Here is a 22,986-nt window from a genome sequence, read left to right as displayed (position 1 = left end):
AAAAACGAGTCCGACTATTTCTGGAATTGTTTTCACACAGGAAAATAAATCCAGAAATTCCAAAAATAGAAAAGTCAACCCGAAAATAACTTTTTCTTAACCCAGCCTATACATATATCACTGCATTCATCTCGACGCGATGATTCCAGATCTGAAGACCTTTTCTCGAGTTGCCTCTCCTACTCCATAAATCTAAAGTCAATGTTCGATCTTCGCCAAACTTCGGCGAGCTTTTCCAGCGAAACCATGGACTTCCGATGAAAATTGACACCACCATGGAGTTCCTCTCTTTAAGCTCTACGCCATGGTGTAGTGGATTGCGTGAATACGATGTCGGCTCTGTCATCTTCGCCAACTCCGGCGAGTTTCCATTGTTCATCCTATCCAGAGGAAAGGACATCATTGCGATCCTTATCTCATTTCCTCTCCGTTTAACCATTCAATCACGAGTTCCGTGGTCGCCTTGATGAATCCCCATTTCCCCTTCTCTCTGTGTAGTTCACCATGACCACCTCCTCCTGAGGTCTTCTCGCCCGCTCCTGTGCCAGGCCACCCACCGCCTCATGCGTTGCAGCACCGCCCCCGTCACCGTCAGCAAGACTCCCCATCGACCATCGGGTCAACCGGATGGGGAAAGAAGAAGCCCAGTGGTTTTGTGCTTAGCCCCGTGAGAAACCCCTTTAATTTAAGTTTTGTGTCTTGGTCAACCTGCAAATAACCCCTAGAGAAGTTAGATCTTTTCAACCGAACCCAAGTGATGAACTTTTCTATATCTAACCCTAAGGTTTGTCCAATTTGGGAGAACTGTTATTTGTGTCTCGCAAATCTCTCGATCTAGCCTCATCTATAGATCCTTGCAACCTTGTTCAGTCCATAGAATCCATGTTTTAGCTCTTTTTTAATTTGTTCAAGTTGTGTTAGATTCATAACAACATAAATTACATGTTAGTAGTAATGTTTGCCTTCACGCATGTCTTTAAAAAATAAATTTAATATTAATTTGATTAATGCCTACTTCATATCCTTTTCTAAATAAAAGCCAATTAGGTTATATATCAGTTTTTCATAAACTAAAGTTAATTTGATTAACACTTATCTAAATAAATCTTCTAATTAAAAGCCAATTAGAGATATATCTCGGAGTTTCATAAATTAAATTCAATTTGATTAATGTGTATTCAATTTGCTTTGTAAATAAAAGCTACATAGGTTATATCTCGAGTTTTCATAGTTAAATGTTAATTTGACCAATATGAATATATATGTGTTTCTAATTATAATTTGGCTAGTTCAACACAAATCATAAAGCTACGCGCTTAGATGTTTACATATACTTTATTTTCAAGTTAAATGTTTCAAGAAATGCCAAGATGCCAAGGACTGCTACATTCATGTTTCAAGAAATGCCAAGATGCATTGGCATGAATGCACACACAAAGAACAACTTTATTTAATTTAGGAAAACAAACAGTTATTTTTCCTATACTAAATTTCCTGTAAAGAAAAATAAATGTTGGGAAAAATTTTAAAATTATGACAAAACTATTGTTTAATTATTTCTTTTAATCATATCCTGAAATTCAAAAATTTCAGGGCGTGACACCGTTGGACGGTGAGCGTGCGTCGTCGTCAATGCCGCATTGTAAACAAAGCAGTTATTGGAGCCCTGCCTCGTGATTTCAGCGTAGGGTGCGAGCAGCATCCTGTGAGGTTTCACGGCAGCAGTTGCTGACGAACAGGAGCGTTGTTGAGTTGCTCGGCATATAGCATCTATTTCCATTTCCGTTATTTTCTTCAAATTTGTAATATCATGTATGAATTGTTTCTACAATAGTTTCCATGTTACTTCCATTGTTTAAACGGTTGTTTAATTCAATCTCTTTAATTGCTTTAGCGTTCCTTACCTTTTACTTTGGCTCTGGTGATGATAAAAGACAGTGTGATCCTTGCGTGTGGCATCATTGCCACGGAAACTGACATCTCGGGCTCGTGGAAAAGAGACTACATTCCTTGCTTGTCCATGCTTCCAGCTTTGAATAAGAAAAGCTTCCACCAATAAGCTAGCCACTGCTTTCTTGGGTGTATATATAATTCAAGTAAGAACTAAGCCACCATTGTTATATGTTCTCCATGCATCACCTCATCTCTCTCACGCTTGTTCATTTTCTAATCTCTAAAGGCTATGTTATCTTATCATTTTGTTAACTCTCCTCATCTGAAAGCAATGATGCTGGTGTATCAGAATCCAGGTACCGTTTCATTGACCCTTATTCAAATTATTATACCTAATGCCAATAGCATTCTTGCTTACATGAAGGAAACAATTAAAGCCAATTTTTACATGTTTCTTACTAGAGTAGGCTACACGGTCGGTGGCAAGATTTGCATGGTGGGTGCAATCTTGTCACAAGCCTTTTAAAGCTGCACAAACTTGTTATTGTTTTACCTAGTTTCAGTAGTGTTTATCCGATCATAAATACAACATCAGATTGGATAAAATGACTCTCTCGCACGCGCATGCCACTACCTCCAGCATGGTTAGGCTACATTTTTACCAAAAAAAGGATAAAAAATAATAACAGAGCCCTGCATCGCCACCCAACCCGGAAGCGACAGCAGTACTCAGCACGGTCTTCTTCTGACCAGCCATCTTCTTCTTCTGACTAGTCAGCTGGGGTGCCATGGAAAGAGGCCGCTTGCGCGTAACTTGTTGGGCCTATCAACGTGTGCCTTGATCGCCGTCGTCCCTGCCTTCCGTGCAGTTGGCACGCCCGAAGGAAGAGTCCGAGTCAAACCCAAGGTTGGGCGACGGTGCAACCGGGACATCAACCGGCGTGACCTTGGGCGGCATCGCTTGAGTCCCGCCAGGCAATGGTGGAAGACAGAAATATACACAACGGTCGCCCCAAACTGAAACATAGCCTCAAATTAGGAAGACTGCAAACCAGTAGCATATCACATCTAAGCACAAATGAAATACAAGCTCACCGGGGTAGGCGACGGATTCCTCAGGGACAATGTGGACAACCGGCGAAAAATCTCTTCATTGGACACTTCGCCAGCAACCTCCCGAGTTGGATCATCAAGCCCCGAGTACTCGAACGATGGATGTACTTGGTGCTTGATCGGTTGGGTGGCTCTCTGGCAGAAGTTAATCCCAATTGCCATGGGCATCAATCCTCGCGCCTTGAGGTCGACGATCCTCGCTTGCAGCTCATTCACCTGGACCTGCTCCTCCAAGGTCGGCTGATTCTGCCACTTGGAGACCGACATAGGACCAAACCTAGTGCGCAGTGGCAACTCGGACTTCTGATTGGCAATTAGAAACCACTTGGCATGCCACCCCTTGTGGGATTCCTCAACTGAAGGTCAAAATATTCGCGCATCCTCTTGGGGCGCAGAGAGAACCCAGCCCCACCTATGACCCTATCTTTCCTACCCTTGGTATTTACAAGCTTAAGTTGATAAATATACTACCACCGATTGAAGTGGGAGATGCCTAAATATGCTTCGCACAAATGAATAAAAATAGCAATATCCAAGATTGAGTTAGGATTGAGGTGTACCAACTCCGAGTACCCTCTTAAGCTCTGCAAAAACCAACAAGTTCAAAGACCCCGAGTACAGTCATAAATACTCAAAGAATGTCAAGTACTCACCTTGATACTTCTTGCTCAAAGACTTATAGCAGCTGTCCAACTTCTCCTGCAAAATCTCGTGATCCCTCCGCTCAATGGCGAAGGACTTCGCAGCATCCTCATGAACCTTCAAGGATTCAGTAAGACGGCTGCACTCTTGCTCCAATTGTGCCAGCCGCTGCACAGAGTTATTCCGCTCCTGGAGGGCCCGAGCATTCCTTTCAGCTCTGTCATATAGATCCTGCAAATAAAAGCAAACCGTCAAGTTTTCAGCAAAAAAAAAATAGTCAGACAAAAGAAACAACACACTTGAAAGCTCTAGATAGCTCTCCGAAACTCCAACTCCGACGGAAGCTTGAGTACTGGACCTTCATCACTCTTTACAACATGAGGCTCTGGAGCTGTACCCAAGGCTGTACCTGAAATGACATACATTAGTTAACACAACACAATGACTACAAAACTAGTATCCCAACTACATACCTGGTGCAGCTGCCTTTTTTGCCTTAGCCACATCAATTAAAGCCAAAACACCACCAGTAGACGTCGAGGAGGGTACACCACCAGAACCTGAAGGAATCGCAGGATCTTCCACCGAGCGGATTACCTCTTGAAGCATGGACATGGTGGCTCCAAGACGACTAGTGTCAACCTCGGATACATCATCAACGGACAAATCAACCAAAGGAGCAGAAAGAGTAGTCGAGGGACAAGACTCCACTCCTGCCTCCCCAGGGATAGTGTCCTCCGCATCCCTGCATCAAAATACAAAGTCACCACACGCCTTTCAGAAAACTCGAAGATATGTCACAAAGCAAGATTCAAAAAACTCACCGAGATGACCGTGGCGGCAATCGCACGGGCTTCTTCTCGGTAACAGGTGGTCGGGTACTCGGCACCACAGGATCAGCTGAAGATGCGATATTTTCGCCAAGACCTGCAAAGACAAGGTTAAGACTACAACAATTTCAAACTAACGAAGATAGTTAGAAAAAAGCTCACCCCTAGCGATCACATTGGACAATAAAGAGCCAGCAGCAATTACTGGTGATCCTCCCTTTGCAACATCCGCCACCCCAGCAGGCAAACCTAAAACTGCCTGGTCAGGTACCAACAAATCGGTAGCCAACCGGGTCGGGACTGATGGCTCGGGGGCTACTACAACATCTGCTAGTGGCACCTCCACTAGCACTTCTTCAACAGACGCAACATCAACATCCTTGGCGGTCGCGACTACCTCATCAGAAGTAGCCTCATCACCACCAAGGGTCGCGTCGACAACCTTCTCAGGCAACTAAAATCATCAAGAGACTATAGGATAAAACTCTACCAAAAAGTTACCAATGAAATGCACGACTACATACCTTGGTACTCTGTGACTTCTCGGGAGTCAAACTCGAGGTTGAGGCAGACTTAACAGCAGGCCTCTTCCGAACTACTCGACGTTTCTTTGCAGGAGGAGAAGGCTCATCTTCTGACTCTTCAACAACTAAATCCTCCTCAGAGTGCGCCAGATAGCCGAAGAGAACCCGGGACTGCAAAACAAGTTGGTACTCAAATGATGTCCCAACATCTCAAAAAAAAATACAAGTCAAGCAAAAGAACATACCTCTTGTGGCCCATACCAAGCATCAAATTGGCGAAGGGCTCTAGGAATAACCGGTACTCCCTGATAATTCCTAAAGAACTTGGCTAGCAGCGCCTTCACATCATCATCAGATATATCCTCGGGAGACATGCGCGATGAATCATTAAATCCCGAGTACTCCGAACCCGAGTGAGCCCGCTGCTGCAAAGGCTAAACTCTCCAATTAAGAAAGCTGGCAGCTACATTGATGCTAGTCAAGCCCAGCGACTTCAACTCGGCAATCTGGCTCAGCAAGTTCTCAATGTTAGGAGTATCGTCAGGCTCGCTCACCCAATTCTCCACATGCTTTGAGGAATGACCAGTGACTACCGGCAAACGAGGGTCATGGTTCCCAATATAGAACCACTTCCTCTTCCAATCACCATGGGAGTTTGTCAAGTTATAGTCAAGATAAGCGCCCGAGTTCCTAAGTTGGAACCCGGCGCCTCCAAAAACTTTTATCCTAATCGCATTAGGCTGAGGTTTACAATGAAACAGTTTTCTAAAAAGCTCAAGACTAGGAGGAACACCCAGGTATACCTCACACAGGTGTACAAAGATGGACATATGAAGCACACCATTGGGGTACAAGTGAACCAGCTAAAGCTTATAGTACTCGAGGATACCTCTGAAGAATTCAGATGTAGGCACTGCCAGTCCTCTCTTGACAAAGTCTGCAAGCATGACAGTCTCATTCGGATGCTCCTCTAACTGCCTCCACTCGAGTACATCCTTTGGCTGGAGAAGCTTGGCATCAACTAGCGCCTGAACAGTTGCCTCCTTCATCACGGAATTCTGCCATGTGATCCCAGGCGGTGGCGGCGCAGTCTGGTTCGTCGGACCAACCTTCGGCACTGGCAGCACTAGCTCCTTCCCCTTCTTCAATTTGGATCTCAACTTACCCACCACCCGAGCTTGGCCCTGAGTTTTCTCGGGTTTCTTCCCCATTTTCTTGATGCGCATCAGATGATCTCGCCCGCGGCAAAGACAAGAGGAGCCAATCTCTGATCTCTCTCAAAGCAAAAACAGCAATGGTGGCGGCGGCACTAGAAAATTGCGACGGTGCGATGAGGAACAGGAAAAAGGGGGGGAAAGAATAAAACAGATCTGCTATGAAACGTAACCCTAACCATAAGGGGGTTCTCCCGTTATATCTCCTTCACCTCCGGATTCCAACAATTTTCTATAATTTCTACTTATTCTCTACCCCTGCAGAAATAAAAAAAAAATGGCATGATTTCCAACACTTATACAAATTTCCTACAATTTTTCTATAATTTCCTACAATTCCTAGACAATTTCTAGATAAGAAAAATATAATGACATCACAACGGTCGCGGGGGCTTATGTCACGGCGGCCACGGGCTTACATCAGAGCAAGTGTGCAGGGGCGCCGCGCGCGTGTCTGGGACGGGGCGGCCGGCATCGGAGGCACGGACGGAGAGGACAGGGGCCAAGGTGGTGTGGCGTCAGACAGGACAGGAGCTGGGGTAGCGCTGCGTCGGACAGGACGGAAGCTGGGGCGGAGCGGCGTCGGAGATGACTACGTACATATGGGGACGATGGGGCCGGACTAGGGTGTAGTGCGGCGTCGGACAGGACGGAAGCGACGGGGGCCGGGGCGGCGCGGCGTCGGAAGGAAGGCGATGGTGGCGGCGGGGCTGAGATTGGGGGAGACAAGGGTGGCCGACTTTAGGGGAGAGAGGGGCACACGCGGCGTCCGAGGCGACGGGGTCGGGGCGACGTGGCGTTGGAGAGGAGGCGATGGAGTTGACAGGGGTGGCGTCGGAGTCGACGAGGGCGGCGTCGGAGTCGACGACGTGGTGGCGGATCACGTGGAGGAAGACGAGGCAGCGGCGAGTGAAAATAGCTAAGTGTTGGCCAGGGCTAGCACTTAGCGGCATATAAACCCCCCCCCTCTAGTACCGGTTCCAAACTACATCCGGTACTAGAGCCCCTCCTGTAATGCATTTGTTGATAACCAAAAATACAACATAATTGTTCAAATACATTACGCATCATCATCTAATGGAACGTTAATAATCCTCCTCTTGACGAACATCCCTTGGTTGTGATCGCGGTGTAAGTATGGAGCGTCCTCTTTGGCTAATAGGACGCTTGGGTCAACCTCAACTGAAAATAGACGAAGATCATTGAATTGATCATAATATTTTGAAATGTCAGTCTTGTCCTCAACTCCAACAATTTTTCTTTTCCCTGGAAGAACAATGTGGCGCTTTGGCTGATCATCTGACTATTAGCACCCTTCCTTATTGGTTTGCTTGTCATGTCCTTCACATAGAAAACTTGAGTCACGTCATTGGCTAGGATGATCGGTTCGTCTATGTATCCAAGGTCCACTATTGTCATCCCATAGTTGTCTATCATTACGTCTCCTCCAGTAAGTTTCACCCATTGGCACTGAAACAAAGGAATTTTCAAAGGTCCATAGTCGAGTTCCCATATCTCCTCAATGACACCATAATATCTGTCTTTTTTTCCACTGTTGTCTATTGCATCAATACGGACACCGCTATTTTGGTTTGTGCTATTTTGGTCTTGGGCTCTGGTGTAAAATGTGTACCCATTTATCTCGTATCCTTGAAATGTTGATACTAACATAGATGGACCCCTAGACAACTATGCTAGTTGTTCTTCAATGGTGTCATCACCCATCAGTTTATGCCGCAACCAAGTGCCGAAAGTTTCAATGTAACGACGTGTAATCCAGACCTTAGTCTTCCTTGGTTTGAGGACCGGACATGTGCCATGCGCTTCTCCATGTATGGAGTGACCAGGGATCATTGCTGCAGGACCGTGAAGTGTGCTTTACATAATGTCTCCTCATCGATATCCATCCTAGCTTTCTTCCCTAGTGTGCCTTTTCCCTTCAATATCCCCTCATAGCGTGATATAGGGACTCCAATCGAACTCAGGTCGTCTATAAAGTCAACACAAAACTCAATTACCTCCTTTGTTCCATATCCCTTTGGGATGCTTCCTTCCGGATGGGCACGGTTACGAACATACTTCTTCAGAATTGCCATAAACCTCTTGAAAGGAAATATATTGTGTAGAAAGATAGGACCAAGGATAAAAATCTCTTCAACAAGGTGGACTAGAAGGTGGGTCATGATATTAAAGAAGGAAGGGGGGAAGACCATCTCAAACCTGATAAGACATTGCAACACGTCATTCTGCAGCTTCCATAGATTGTATGGATGGATTGTCTTCATTGAAATCATGTTGAGGAATGCACATAACTTCACGATTGCCACTCTCACATTCTTTCAAAAAAATACCCCTCAGTGCAACATGCAGCAATTGTGTCATGAGGACATGGTAGTCATGGGCCTTTAGATTTAGAATTTCTTCTGTTTCACATTTATTAATGCCTTTATATTTGAGGAGTAGCCCGATGGGACCTTGATACTATTCAAGCACTCGAAAAGCTTTCCTTCTCTTCCTTGCTAAGAGTGTAACTGGCAGGACACAAGTAATGCCCATTATCTCTCTTTTCCGGATGTAGGGCATCTCGTTGATTCATATGTTTCAGGTCCCGACATGCTTCAAGTGTATCCTTTGTCTTTTCATAGACACCTAGGAAGCCAAGCACGTTCATGCAAAGATTTTTCATCAGGTGCATCACATCAATTGCATTATAGATCTCAAGGATTTCCCAATAAGGTAACTCCCAAAATATAGACTTCTTCTTCCACATGGGTGCATGTCCGTCCTCATCGTTCAAAACAGGTTGGCTACCAGAGCCGTTGCCGAAAACTACCCTCACATCCTTTATCATAGAAAATACATGTTTACCATTACGGTGAAGGGGCTTAGTACCTTCTTCTTCCTTCCCTTCAAAATGCTTCCCTTTCTTTCTTAGAGTGTGCCTATCAGGAAGAAATCGATGATGGCCCGTATACACGACCTTCTTGTAGTGCTTCAAATACATGCCGCAAGTTTCATCTAAATAGTGCGTGCAGGCTTGGAATCCCTTGTTTGACTGTCCCGATAGATTACCAAGCGCCAGCCAATCATTGCTGGTTACGAACAACAATGCTCATAGATTAAATGTCTCTTTTTTGTCCTCGTTCCACACACGTACACCTTCTTCCTTTCATAAAAGTTGGAGTTGATCAACCAATGGTCTTAGGTAAACATCAATGTCGTTGCCAGGTTATTTTGGGCCTCAGATAATTATCGGTATCATAATGAACTTCCGCTTCATGCACGACCATGGCGGAAGGTTGAACATACATAAGGTCACAGCCCAAGTGCTATGACCACTACTAAACTCTCCAAATGGATTGAATCCATCCGTACTTAAACCAAATTGTATATTCCTTGCATCCTTTTCAAACTCGGGAAATAGACTATCAACTGTTCTCCACTACGAACAATCAGCAGGGTGTTTGATCATTTCATCTTGCTTACATTCTTCTTTGTGCCAACACATTAACTTTGCATGTGCCTTGTTGCTAAACAAGCGCTTCAACCATGGTACTATAGGGAAATACCACATAACCTTCGCAGGAACTTTCTTCTTGATGGCCTCCCCCTCAACATCACCTAGGTCATCTTTCCTTATCTTATAACATAGTGCTTTGCACACAGGACAAGCCTCCATTTTCTCATAGTCTTTGCCCCGATAGAAGATATTGTCATTAGGACATGCATGTATCTTCTGTACCTCCAAACCTAGAGGGCATACAACCTTTTTTGCTTCGTACGTTGAGGACGGCAATTTGTTCCTCTCGGAAAGCATGTTCTTTATGATTTTCATTAACTCATCAAAATCCTTGTCAAAAACTCCATTTTCTTGCCTTCCATTGCAGCAATTCCAGTATGGTACCCAACTTTTTGAGCCCCTGTTTGCAATCTAGGTATAATAATTTCTTATGATCAACTAACATACACTCGAACAGTTTTGACTCCTTCACATTCTCACAGTCTTCTTTTGCATCTTGCAACACCTGACCTAGCTCATCGAGAGGACCTTCTGCCTCACCCATCTCTTCTTCTGCCTCACCCATTGGAGCATCTGCAAAGGCACTTCCTTGAATCTAGTAAGGAATGTTATCATCTTCTTCTTCTTCTTCATCATCCATCATAACTCCTCTTTCCCCGTGCTTGGTCCAAACAAAATAGTTTGCCATGAATCAAGAACTGTATATGTGGGCGTGAATAGTCTTGCTGGATGAGTAATTCTTCTCATTTTTGCAATTTCTACACGGACAACAAATGAAACCGGATGGCGGTTTGTTGGATTCTGCCTGAGCAAGAAAACCACGCAAGCCATTAATGTACTCCATGGAACGTTTGTCTGCGTTGTACATCCATTGCCGAGCCATCTACAAAATATTACATATGGATTGGTTTTTGAACTATAAGAAAATGAATTGAAATACTTAATCTAATTTTTCTGAGTATATATACATGGATTGGTTTTTCAAGTTTACTATCCATGTACCAATGGAGGATGAAGTTTCCAACCTTTACAACACTTGAATGATTGCAATCCTCAAGAAATGGTCACAAATCCGGCAGCACCTCCCCTATGGTGCTATGGATAGGATGAAGCTTAATTAAGCTGTGGAAATTGTAGTAAAAATGTTGAATAGCTAGAGAATATAGAAAATTCTTCAATTAGCGAGAAATGAACATTATTTCCTACAATTTGATAACATAACATATAAATGAAAAATTTCTCCATTCTAGCTTATTCTAAAAATGAGTAATTACGTACCTCTATTTGAAAAAAGTACTAAACTATGAAATTATTCCTCTGACCTCATATCAATTTCTTTGACAAGTATGAATCATGGCATCCAAAATTTTGTAGCTTATTCTACAAATCACAAATATGAGCTCTAAATAACACATTCATATAAATAAAAAATTTCCCCATTGTACCTTATTCTAAAAATCACAAATTACTCTAGCTCTAAAGCATAAAACTTAGTATACTAATCATGTATCAACGGAGGATGAAGTTCCTAACCTTTAGAACACTTGAATGAGTGAAATCCCCTAAATAACACATTCATATAAATAAAAAGTTTCCCCATTGTACCTTATTCTAAAAATCACAAATTACTCTAGCTTGAAAGCATAAAACTTAGTATACTAACCGTGTATCAAGGGAGGATGAAGTTTCTAACCTTTAGAGCACTTGAATGAGTGAAATCCCCAAGAAATGGTCACAAATCTGGCAAAACCTCCCCCTATGGCACCATGGACATGGTGAAGCTCGAGCTGAAGGATGGGGCTCGGGCTGGAGGAAGAAGGAGGGTATTTATAGAAATGAAATTAGTACCGGTTGGAGTCTCGAACCGGTACTAAAGGAATGTTGTCTAGTAACGAATGGTTCCTCGAACCGGTACTAGAGGGGGGTGTCACACTAGTACCGGTTGGTGCAAGAAACCGGTAGTAGAGGTTGCCCCCTCTAGTACCGGTTTATGCAAACAACCGGTACTATAGGGTGCGTGGACCATTAGTACCAGCTGGGGGCACCGACCGGTACTAATGTGCAACCTTTAGTACCGGTTGTTGCCCCTAACTGGTACTAAATGGGTCCTCATCGCGCACTCCAGGCTCTAGCCCTTGGAACCGGTACTAATGCTACTATAAGTACTGGTTCAAAATGCAACTGGTACTAAGGCTAGGGATGAGAGGTTAGTTTTGTAGTAGTGATATAAGGTTTGCCACAAACGTTGTAAATGGAAAATATGGCAAAGAGAAAGTAATAAGCGATCGCCACCTTCTTTTCTCCCCAACTTCATTCAAGTCTTTTTTTCTTGCAGGATATGTTAATGGTGTTGGGTTTATTTCAAGGTCTCCCACCTTTGGTTGCATTATTCTTTCCAAGTGTATTATCGTCTTTCACTAGGCAGATTACAGTTGGGGCCTTCTAGTGAAATCTTGAGGTATGTTTTGTAACATGCCAGATGGTTCAATTCTTCTTTTGTTTACTAACCTTATATAAATTATCTTTTTATCTTCCCCAACCTTTATACTCAAGGCGTCGTTGGCATGCTGGTCGGCGCTCACAAGCGCATGCGTTTTGCGTTCACCCTAGGTAGTGGCCGTGCTGCATGATTCATACTTTTTTGCTTGTGTTTGAATGAAATTTGATGAGAGAATCTGAATGATTACAGTGTTGCATATTTCAGGTGGGACTAAGCATGTATTCAAATAAGATTTTTTTCCTATGTTGATGAAGAAGTAAAATATCCAGGGTGAGTTGTCAGTCTCTCCCTATGGGAACATCGTCATGCACATCTGTTAGATGCCATTATGATATTATGCTTATGCGTCAAAGAATTAATAAATAGGAGAGAGAATGATGCTATGAGCTTGTTTGGTTCATGGATAAACATTGCCACATAAAACCGTAGCACACAACAATTTCTTATGTAGGTGTTTGGTTCTTTGGCATAAGTTTTGCTATCTGGTGCCATTTGGATTTATGGAAATGATGGGAGGGAATGGGATATCAGAAGTGGGATAGCTTTTATTTAATGTTTGGGTAGGGGCTCTCGGATATTATAAAAGTTTGGAAAAGGGAAATAAGAGCTTCTTACCGCACCAATCCAGTCCCAGGGTGGGTTATGGTTGGGTTATGATGGAATATAATAGGGTTCGAAATCACAAAAATACCTTCATACTATAGAGGAAACTCCTACTTTGAAGAGGGCAATATGGTTATAAAAATATATATCCCTATCATACCTGATTTTAGTGGGAAAACCGAGTGCATCTCATATGTGTACCAGGATCAAAATTTTACACATATAATAATAGACTTCAAGAGAATAACCACAACCACATTAGAATGAAAGAGTATTAAAGTATTTATTTTATCTCAGAGTGACAAAGGTCTTAGCTGAAGAATAAACGAGGGTTTAACTAAGGAACGTAAACAAAAGCTCCATCTCCACATGCAATTGACTCCTCAAAATTCTATGAGTATGAGTAGCAACCAGGTGTCATAGATGCAATATATAAAACACAAGTGTGAGCACATGCCGTACTCATCAAGATAAGGGAGTAAATGACATGCAAGGCTTTATATAGTGGAAGGCTAAAAAGTTTTATTCAGCAGCTAATTACTTACAAATGTAAGTTTATACCAGCCCACAATTAATATTGAGCATCAATATACCAAAGGCAGGAACATAAACAAATAACAAAATGATGATTCATATTCAAGTGAATTAATCATGTGAGGGCCAAGGTTACTCCTGATCGTTAGCATGGCTGTTATAATAGATTTTAGACAATCTGCAGAGGTTGTACAACTTTACCCAGAATTCATGTTTCCCAGGTGGCCCGAGGTAGTTAGCTTTTTAAACACTTACAAGTTGAGTGGCTAGAGATTCACTATGAGACAAATTTTACTTAATACAAAATAATCTGCTAAGGTTTCAAGTCAAAGTAGACCATAACCCTCTCTAATAAGTGTAGTACCATAACCAAGAATACCACTCAAGAGGACCATGCTATACTCTAACGATGCAACCCCTCTTGCCCTTTTCAGGTAAGATCATAGAGTACCAACTTCACTAGTTAGTAGCTAAAGTCAGAGCCATGTGACACTTTCTGTTGCACTATTTTTCTGAGTGGTTCTCCATGTTCGAACTAACGATGTGATCTTGTAATTAATAAAACATACATGAATATAGAGTAAATAAATAAATATAACCATGTTGTTCACTTATTACCAACCCAGTTGAGCAAACTAAGCACCATCTACCAACCAATTTTTGAAACAACCCGGCTGCAAGGTATGATCAAAAGAAACTAGGCATCATGCTGAATAGGAAGCCATCATATTAATTGAAGCGATCAATCATTACTATGGATAAATTGCATGTCATTTAGGTACTAACAAGAATGACCAAGGACACTTGCCTTCCTCAAAGCCCTGCTACTGCTTAGAGTCTTCAAAGCCTAGATCTTCAGAAAATTCCTCGAATGGTGCACTCTCTACGCTTCACACAAGCACATGCAAAGAAAGCAATACAATAAATAATAAACAGTATACCAAACAGCACTAACAGTATTTAAAAAGCAGCACAAAACAAATCTATATGTTATTATGAACATGTGAGCAAAAAAATAACTCAAAACGGGGCTAAAACACGTAAGACAGGGCTTAGCTAAGCTCTAGGTGTTTGCTGGCAAGTTTTATAAAATTCAAGGAGCTTAACCGAGAAAACTGAGGGCATAAACGCATAAAAACTTAAGGCCGGACTGAATCATGAGATTAGGACTTTCTTCGGGAACTAAGATGCAAAACTGCGGTCTTCTTCGATCTCTGGCCGGTCCATCCATGTGGCCCGGTGGCCGGCCTTGCTGGAGGCTGCCAGGCCAGGGGGCACGCGGCTGCACCAGGTGCAACGGTGGTGCCCAGGCGCATGGAGTCCGTACGAGAGGGTCGGAAATATGGCTGCATGTCGTAGATGGTGAATTTGACATTTGAATTGAGTCAATTGCGGAAAATCATTAACCTGAAAAACATTGAAAAGATATTCAACACACCATGTTAAAAGGAGGACACCAGACGTAAACCGTCTCAAGTATCTGGTCGGTGTTTTCACAATATAACACAAACGGCAAAACAGACATATAAAACATTCATCATTTGGAGTCGATAGTTAACAAAATTGCAGACGATTAAGTACCATCATAATTTATTAATTTATATAGATGGTTACAAACGAACCATCGGATGTTTCTTCTGAATAAGCGGACGACTCAACAAAACACCGTCTGTTATATTTCTATATGGTTCCCCATGACCAATTTTGTTGTTGTAAGCAGTGTGTGTTTTAAATAACTAATATATATGAATTTTTATTGGTAAGGTGACTGCAATCTTACTATTACTAATTGGAGGCTCCTTTTGAAGTCTCCAGATGAAGCCACCTAGGATTCCTAGGTGGACACTCTAGAAAAAGAGAGAAATCCTAGAAATTCTCACAAAAAAGCAAAACATCCGACCATCAATCGACATATTCAAATCATCATAGCCATTGGATCTATTATGTTTTCTAAAAAATTACCCACCTATGCCATTATGAAAATAGCCTAAAGTAACCCCCTAAATCTATATATAAATTACCCACCTCTGCCATTATATAAAATAAACTAAAGTAACCCCCTAATCTTCATCAAAATTACCCACTTATGCCATTATAAACAATATTTAAAATAACTCCCTAATTTGCAACTGAATTGCCTACCACTATTACTTTAAAAAACTTAAAGTAACCCTTAAATTTGCATCTATATTACCCACACATGCTATTATTAAAAATAACATGAGGTAAAACCTACGTTTGAATCAAATAACCTTAATTAAAAATATACAACAATATATGATTCTAAATCGTCTATATCTTACACTATTGGTATACGATATAATAATTAAGGTCTATACGGGTGATGTGTGTCACCATTTATAAGGATATAAAGTTATGTGAATATACATTTCTATGCTAAAATTATATTTAGCATTATGGATAGTTCTATTAAATTTATGAGCACTCAAACTTAGGGTTCACTAAACAAATTCAGGCCCATACATGTGTCCAAAGTGGAAAGTTAAAGAACATAAATGTGAACGAAAATATTATAGAGTAATTACTAACTGAAATCTATCACAATTGGATGAAGATATTAAGTATAATATCTACATACGTATTGTGTTCAAATATTTAACAAACGAGAGGTAGCTTATGGTAATAGTTTTGTAGCAATGTAGTCTCATTTTTTCTTCCATTGGAGACTCCACATTAGTTCCCATGAGACAAACAAGAAAAAAGAGAGATTCTCATAAAAATTAAAAACATCAAACACCAATCCTGTAAACTCTAATAATCATAGCCATTGATTTATTATATTTTCTAAAAAGTTATCCACCACTGTCATTGTGGAAATATTCAAAAATGAGCTCTAAACCTATATCTAAATTACCGAGCTCAGCTATTATAAAACATAATCTAAAGTAACCCCGTAATCTTTATCCAATTTACTAATACACATCATTATAAAGTATAACTTAAAATGTCATTCTAAAATTTTATCTATGTTACCCACGTATGTCGTTATTAAAAATAAACCTAAATCTTAATCTAATTATCTTCATGTGCATCATATAGAAATGTCAAAAAGTAAACTAATATATAATTCTAAATTACCTATTTATGTCATTGTTAATATAAAAATACTACATTAAAGTATATACACATGATGAGTACCACCATTAGACCATGTATACATGTATGTGCGGAATCGATGAAAAATATTGATTTGTATGCTAAACATAATGTATAGAGGATTGGAGGTGCGATACAAAATGGAAAAAGTATGAATATGAATGAAAAAGTGCATAGAATAATTACTAATTAAAAATCAATCACAACTAGACAAAGATAGATACATATCTATATAAGTATTATGTTGAAGTATTGGAAAAATAAGAGAGTAGTAGGTAAACAATTTTGATTATTAGCTAAGAGTTTAATTTCTAAATAATTTTCAAATCTAATAGCATATAAAAACATTAGCCCGTGCTGGAGCACGGGTTGATGGACTAGTAAAACATTAAGCAAAATATTTTAGATGTTACAACCCATTAATCAGCCACTGCGCAGCTGCCTTAGCCAAGATCCTAGACAATACATCACCTACCAGGCTGTGGGTGACAAAGGTTCCCCTGCCTAGGCCCTTAACCTCTTGAAAAAAAGTGTTATCTTCTAAACTTCATCATATCTGCCTTTTATCAGTATCATTACATATGAGGGTTATCATGGCATGTCATCGTCCTCTTCCTGCTCTTCATCATCCTTGTTGTCTTTGTCGGAATCTGTTATGAACGACGTATAGAAATATGAAGTAAAGAATCAAGCCACAGAGGAGACACGATTTAATGTGGAAAACTCCTTCGATGTGAAGGGGAAAAACCACAGGCACCAACTAGCAACAATCTCACTATCTCAAGAGTTTTGGGTTACACGCCTATGGCGGCTTACAAGAGAATCAAGTCTCCACGAAACCCTAGCAAGGGTGTATATACCGTACCGTACTACGCTCCGGCCCAAGCCTCCGGCGACGGGCCTCCGCTCCGTCAGAAGCCCGGCCTATTTCCTGGAGTGAATTTGGAACAACTCCAACAGAATCATCATCCTCCGTGGAGTTGTCTTCCGCTTCTTCTTCATCGTCATAGGCATAGGTGGCAGCTTCATTCTTGACATCCTCAGTTTCGGACTAAATATCATTGTCATCGGCATCATATGGATCCTTGGAGTAGTAGGCCTCCAGATCCATGTTCTCCTCCTCATCGAGATCCAGATACTTGCTGTAGGCCGCCACCTATGTTTTACAAAGCATTCTTTTTTTGTCTGAAAAAAGAGAACCAATATCGATATCTCAATTTAATTATTGGATATAACCATCTACAAAGTTGCAACATATCAGTGTTTCTATTTACAACACCTTGATTACTAATAATGCCTATGCATTGCCCAACATTTTTTATTGAAGGAATTATGGCCCCGTGTTCCATGGGAGGATAGGGCAATACGTTTCATATTTACCAGCGTTGGAAGAAAGGGTAGCGGAGTGGATCGAGGACCACCCGGTGACATGGAACGTCGGAATGGGACATGCGGCTTCGTTTTCACGGACCTTGAGCAGGCTCTTGTTTGAGCGCACCAAGGACATATCTGGGCCATACGACCACATTACACGTGTGAGCCTACCACCTCAAGCAGGCAGCAGTACAGGCAGTCATTGGCTGGCATTTGAGGTCCTTATGGAAATGGCAAGAACCCTTGAATTGCCACAGCGTGACAAAGAAGAGGTTCTAAAGCTCAAGCAACTCGCCGCAGAAGAGTGCTACTTCGGCTACGGCGCACTCTCCGAAAACCTGATGCTCAGGGCGCTTGGACGTCGGTACGTGGAGTTGTTTGGATCACGGTCCGTGGTGTGGGACCCTAGCCACGTCCGTCAACTCAGCGACTCCCTACTATTACAGAGGATCCCAGAAGCATTGCAAGGAAAGAGGCATCTGCTGCTCGTAGAGAACCTGCATGTTCCTGCCACACTGGAGGTGTTAGTTCACGTAATGAGCGGACCGTGGCCGTCGCCATATCAGAACCGGTGGCTTATCTCAACCACTTCCAAGGAAGTATATTACAGAAGCAGACAGTGGCTGACAGCAAACTGGAAGCAGCGGCTGATCGATTTATCTGAAAGAACATGGCTGGTTGGGGCTCGTGATGATCAGCACTATGCCCCGAATTTTGTTGGTCTCCGCGACGACAGGGATTGGGCTGTGCTGATCAGAGAGGCCTTACGGGATGCAGCCAACTCCATCCATAACGCACTCCAGCAGCAAGGGCGAGACGAGGAGTTCTGGCTCGGCATAGCTATGAACTGCTTCTATTATGCTATCCTCTACCATCCACTGCAGCTGGGATCTGCTGGACGTCAAGAAACAAGCAACACCTTATTTGTTAGCTCTGACGAGCTGGTTCGCTGTTGGGTAGCTGAGGATCTGGTTTTCTCAAGAACAAGCCCCACCGATACACCAGCGGCCAGCGGTGAGAAAAGGAACAGCAACTACTACAGGTCTGCATATGAAGCTGGAAAGGTCATCTTTCATGCCTTGCAAGAATATTCATTACTGCCAATCTATTCTGTTTCTTGCCAAACAAGCAACCCTTCATCGTCCATGGATGCCGTTACTGGCCTATCAAAGCTAGCTGGGGGTGTCCCCCGGCTCAAACATGATGAACTCTTTGATCATCAGAAAAGCGACCAGCTAAGATGGGTCTCATTTATGAAAGACGATGGTAGGCATGTAAGCTGGAACTGGTGTTCCCGGTATGTGCCAAGAAATGTACCGGGAGAGATGAACATGACAACCCTTATTCTAAGAGGTTGCTCAAATATATCAGGCTTTCAACTAGTGTTGATCCACTACCTCCGTGTCCTTGATCTGTCCTATACACCAATAAATTCACTTCCTTCCTGGATTTCTCGCCTATCGAATCTTGCCTTGCTCTCGCTCAGGGGCTGCTCTAAGCTTGATAACTTATCTCCGCAAGCACCTGCATCTGTGAAAGAAACTTCACCACTTTCTCACCTTGGAAAGCTTCAAGTCCTTGATATGAATGGGGTTCCCTTGCTCGAGCTAACCCAACAAGATGGCAGCAACAAGAGCAATCTGCACTACCTTGATCTGTCGGGTTCAAGACTTACCACTTTGCCTTCTAATTTCTTCTGTGAAATGCCATGTCTTGAGGAGCTCATTCTGGGAAATTGCTCCCATCTCGAAACATTGCCTCCTTCTTTGGCTAAATTGTCCAATTTGTTGATCCTTCATGTCGAGGGAACTCAGATTTCTTATTTTCCAGAGGGTGCATTCGAAGCGATGCAAAGACTGCATACACTAAAGCTCATAAGCAACACGCTACTTGTATCACTTCCAACATCACTCTCTAAAGCCAAAGGCCTCAAAGAGCTGCATATTTATAATTGTATTAGCTTAAGGATTATTCTGGGAATTATTATCAAGCCTTGGAGGATATCCAAGTCCTGGAGCATCCTAACCTAAAAACCTTCTCACTCTCTGGAAAACGGATTAGGTGCCTGTCCTTGCGTGGGTGCAGCAGGCTAAAAACCGTGGACTTCAGTGATGATCTTACGGCCTTGGAGGATGTTAATCTTTCAGGAACAGCTATTGAGGAGGTCCCTCACATCCTCCCAAATCTGCCACAACTCCGGATGCTACTTCTTCTTAATGTCCCCTGTTATAAGAGATTTCCATGGCATCAATTGGTTAGGTTTCCCAAGGTTTTCTATTTGGATCACTGTGCTGATGATTATAACCAGGCTTTGATGATGTTTTGCCAGAAGAAAACTTGTGCAGATGGGAATCAGTATAGAGAGAGAAGTACCAATACTGCTGAGATCAACATAAATGACCCCAGTATATTTCGTAGCTTCAACTCAGATGCTGCTGCTGGGAAGTTAATCAAGGAAGGACAGTTTCTCCAGTATTTCAGTGTCCAAGTTAAACCAAAGAGTGTGAGATGCATGGGGCCGAAGAACAAAGGTGAGATATGTACCATGATCGAGAAGCAATCACCTTATCTTGATGTGCATTATTCTTCCGAGGCAGATAGCATTGTGCGCATGATGGAACTTCAGCCAAAAGAACGCCATGTTGGAACTTCAGCCAAAAGAACGCCATGTGGAGATATCTGCAAATACATTACGGATGATTGTTTTATCAGATGCCTTACCGATCTGAATTATATTATGATATGCCTGGAAGAATGCCAGCTCATTCACTGCCGTGAAATGGAAGTAGTATTGAAAATGCATTCAGAAGGGGCAGGGAAAGTAGTATTGATACCAGAGGAATAGGAGCACAATAACCCCAGAGGTATTTCCGTCGCTACAGATACTCCAGGTCTCCAATCTAAATAACCTAATAAGCCTGGTCGAGCCTGGTGATCTGACATCATCTAAGTTGCTCACTCTGAAGTTACTAAATCGCATTCACCTTGAGCACTGTCCACGTCTGGAGAAGCTTTTCCCATGTAGTTTATCATTACCTGCTCTAGAGACTCTGGTGATCCTGTTCTGCTCCAACCTGAAGACAATTTTCTACAAACAACCTAAAGACTTTGATCACAAATTTTTCCGCTCCCAAATCATCAAATTTTTTAATTACCTGCACTGGAGACTTTGATCACACTCTTCTGTTCCAACCAGAGCGCAAATTCCGATCCAGAACGTTACTATGAGGTAGCACGTTCTCCACTCCCAAACATCAGAAGTATCTGCCTCCAAGAGCTGCCACAGCTGAAGCACTTCCATGATGATGTCACGTTTAAATTTGAAACACCAAAGTGGGAGAAGCTCTTTGTCCGAGGCTGCCCATCCTTTCAACCTCTCCCACTATTGAAGGAATATCCGGAAGCAAAGGTGGAAGTGAGCGGAGAGTGTGAATGGTGGGGCAAGCTGCAGTGGAGCCTTCGAGGGCAAAGCCAGTACTACTTGCACGTGCCGCCATCAGAGTTTGTGTCACACAAGAAACATATCATCAGAAGCTACCTTAGGTGAGCTTCATTCATTTCATATCCAGAGGCCCTGTCCACTCCTAGGATGCATGGCTTGTATCCTGGCATCCTGCATTGTGTTCGAGTATGTTCTGCTTTTTACCTAATATTGTTTTGCCAAGGGACATGTCATCTTTGTGATGGTTTGTTCCGATCAGTTTGGTGTGCTTTGTGTGTAAAATAATTGGCAATTCTGCTTGCCATGAAACCAAGCTTTATGTGTATGGATTGGTGTGCTGAGAATGAATTTCAAACTACTTGTAATTTGCAGCGATAAATGTACTCTGTTATATTCCATTTATGTTGTGACCTCATTGATTACTCTTGGTAACATCGCTTTCTCTCGGTTGCACGGTTGTTTGTTTGCTGAGAACCGTTCACGCTCTCCGCTCACTTTCACCGAAGGTAGCTTGCCCTGCCTCACAGGATTGTTTGTTTGCTGAAATCACGAGGCAGGGCTTTCTCTCGGTTGCACGGTTGTTTCTTTGCCGCACAGGATCCTGACAGAGCAAAGCGACTACTACTTGCATGGATTTTTTTTAATTTTAACCTTTTTTCAATATAATTTTAAAAATAACCTCTTCCAACAAATATTTGTTGCGCCATTGTGCCTGGTGTGATAAAGAACACCCCATTCATTTAGCCACTTTGAACCATCTAAATAAAATAGTATTTGAACTTCAAATATTACGAAACTTTGTATGCGCATTGTACAAGGTGTAAATAATTCATTTTCGTAACATACATAAGGCCAAGAGTTACATATTTTGAAATCTATAGTTTCAGAGTAGGCTATGTATTATCCCTATATCCATGTTAGGGCTACTGTTGAATTTACCCAATTTTGGTCATCTTAAGAAAATAGTATTTGAACTCCAAATGTCACGAAACTCGGCATGTATATGGTATAAGGTGTAATGATTTCATTTTATTAACACCCCCAATGGTAAGTGCTACATATTTTGAAATCTATAATTTCAATGTAGGCTATGCATTATCCATATCCATGTTAGGGCTACTGTTAAATTTACCCACTTTTAGGTCATCTTAATAAAATAGTATTTGAACTCCAAATGTCACGAAACTCGGCATGCATATTGTATAAGGTGTAAAGATTCCATTTGATTAACACCCCCAAGGCTAAGTGCTACATATTTTGAAATCTATAATTTCAATGTAGGCTATGTATTATCCCTCTATTTATCTTAGGGCAGCTCGTAAGTGTTGGAAAAATAATTTGATTTTGCCTATTTTTTTTCCTTAAATTTAATTAAGTAGCCCCAAACTCCAATAAGGCCATGTTATAAAATATATTTGTCCCATTTTAATTATGTTGAAGCCATCTATTATTATACAACTGATTTTATTCGATTTCAAATTAGTCCAATGGATATTACTAGCTTAAATCCAAGTGTTACAAAATTACCACGTGCTATGTGATGTCCTTTATTTACAATGTATTAGGAAGCTATTCCTTGAAAGCTTATGTGGTATGAAAGATACAAAGGGTGCGTTTGGCTAGCAGAAACGTTCTATTTCTACTGAGAATCACTAGAATCTACGCTAAATGGTGAAAAGG

General features: G+C 41.9%; 1 protein-coding gene across 2 annotated transcripts; it reads left to right on the top strand.

Moving 5' to 3' along the window:
* Positions 1-1,679: 1,679 nt before the first annotated feature.
* Positions 1,680-21,721, top strand: LOC117833515 (uncharacterized). Of its 2 annotated transcripts, XM_034713039.2 has the most exons (5): positions 1,680-2,249; positions 12,072-12,194; positions 12,290-12,346; positions 12,441-12,506; positions 17,818-21,721. In XM_034713039.2, exon 5 carries the CDS (start codon positions 17,933-17,935, stop codon positions 19,892-19,894), a length of 1,962 nt encoding a protein of 653 aa, XP_034568930.1. In that variant the 5' UTR covers positions 1,680-2,249; positions 12,072-12,194; positions 12,290-12,346; positions 12,441-12,506; positions 17,818-17,932; the 3' UTR covers positions 19,895-21,721. The 2 variants fall into 2 exon arrangements, with proteins under 2 accessions (XP_034568930.1, XP_034568931.1); XM_034713040.2 differs by lacking the exons at positions 1,680-2,249; positions 12,072-12,194; positions 12,290-12,346 and having other exon boundaries at positions 12,427-12,506.
* Positions 21,722-22,986: the final 1,265 nt, after the last annotated feature.

Source organism: Setaria viridis, chromosome 8, assembly GCF_005286985.2.
Source record: "Setaria viridis chromosome 8, Setaria_viridis_v4.0, whole genome shotgun sequence".
Classification (NCBI taxonomy): Eukaryota; Viridiplantae; Streptophyta; class Magnoliopsida; order Poales; family Poaceae; genus Setaria; species Setaria viridis.
Note: the sequence above shows the minus strand (reverse complement) of the source record. Positions and strands in the feature narration are given on the sequence as shown.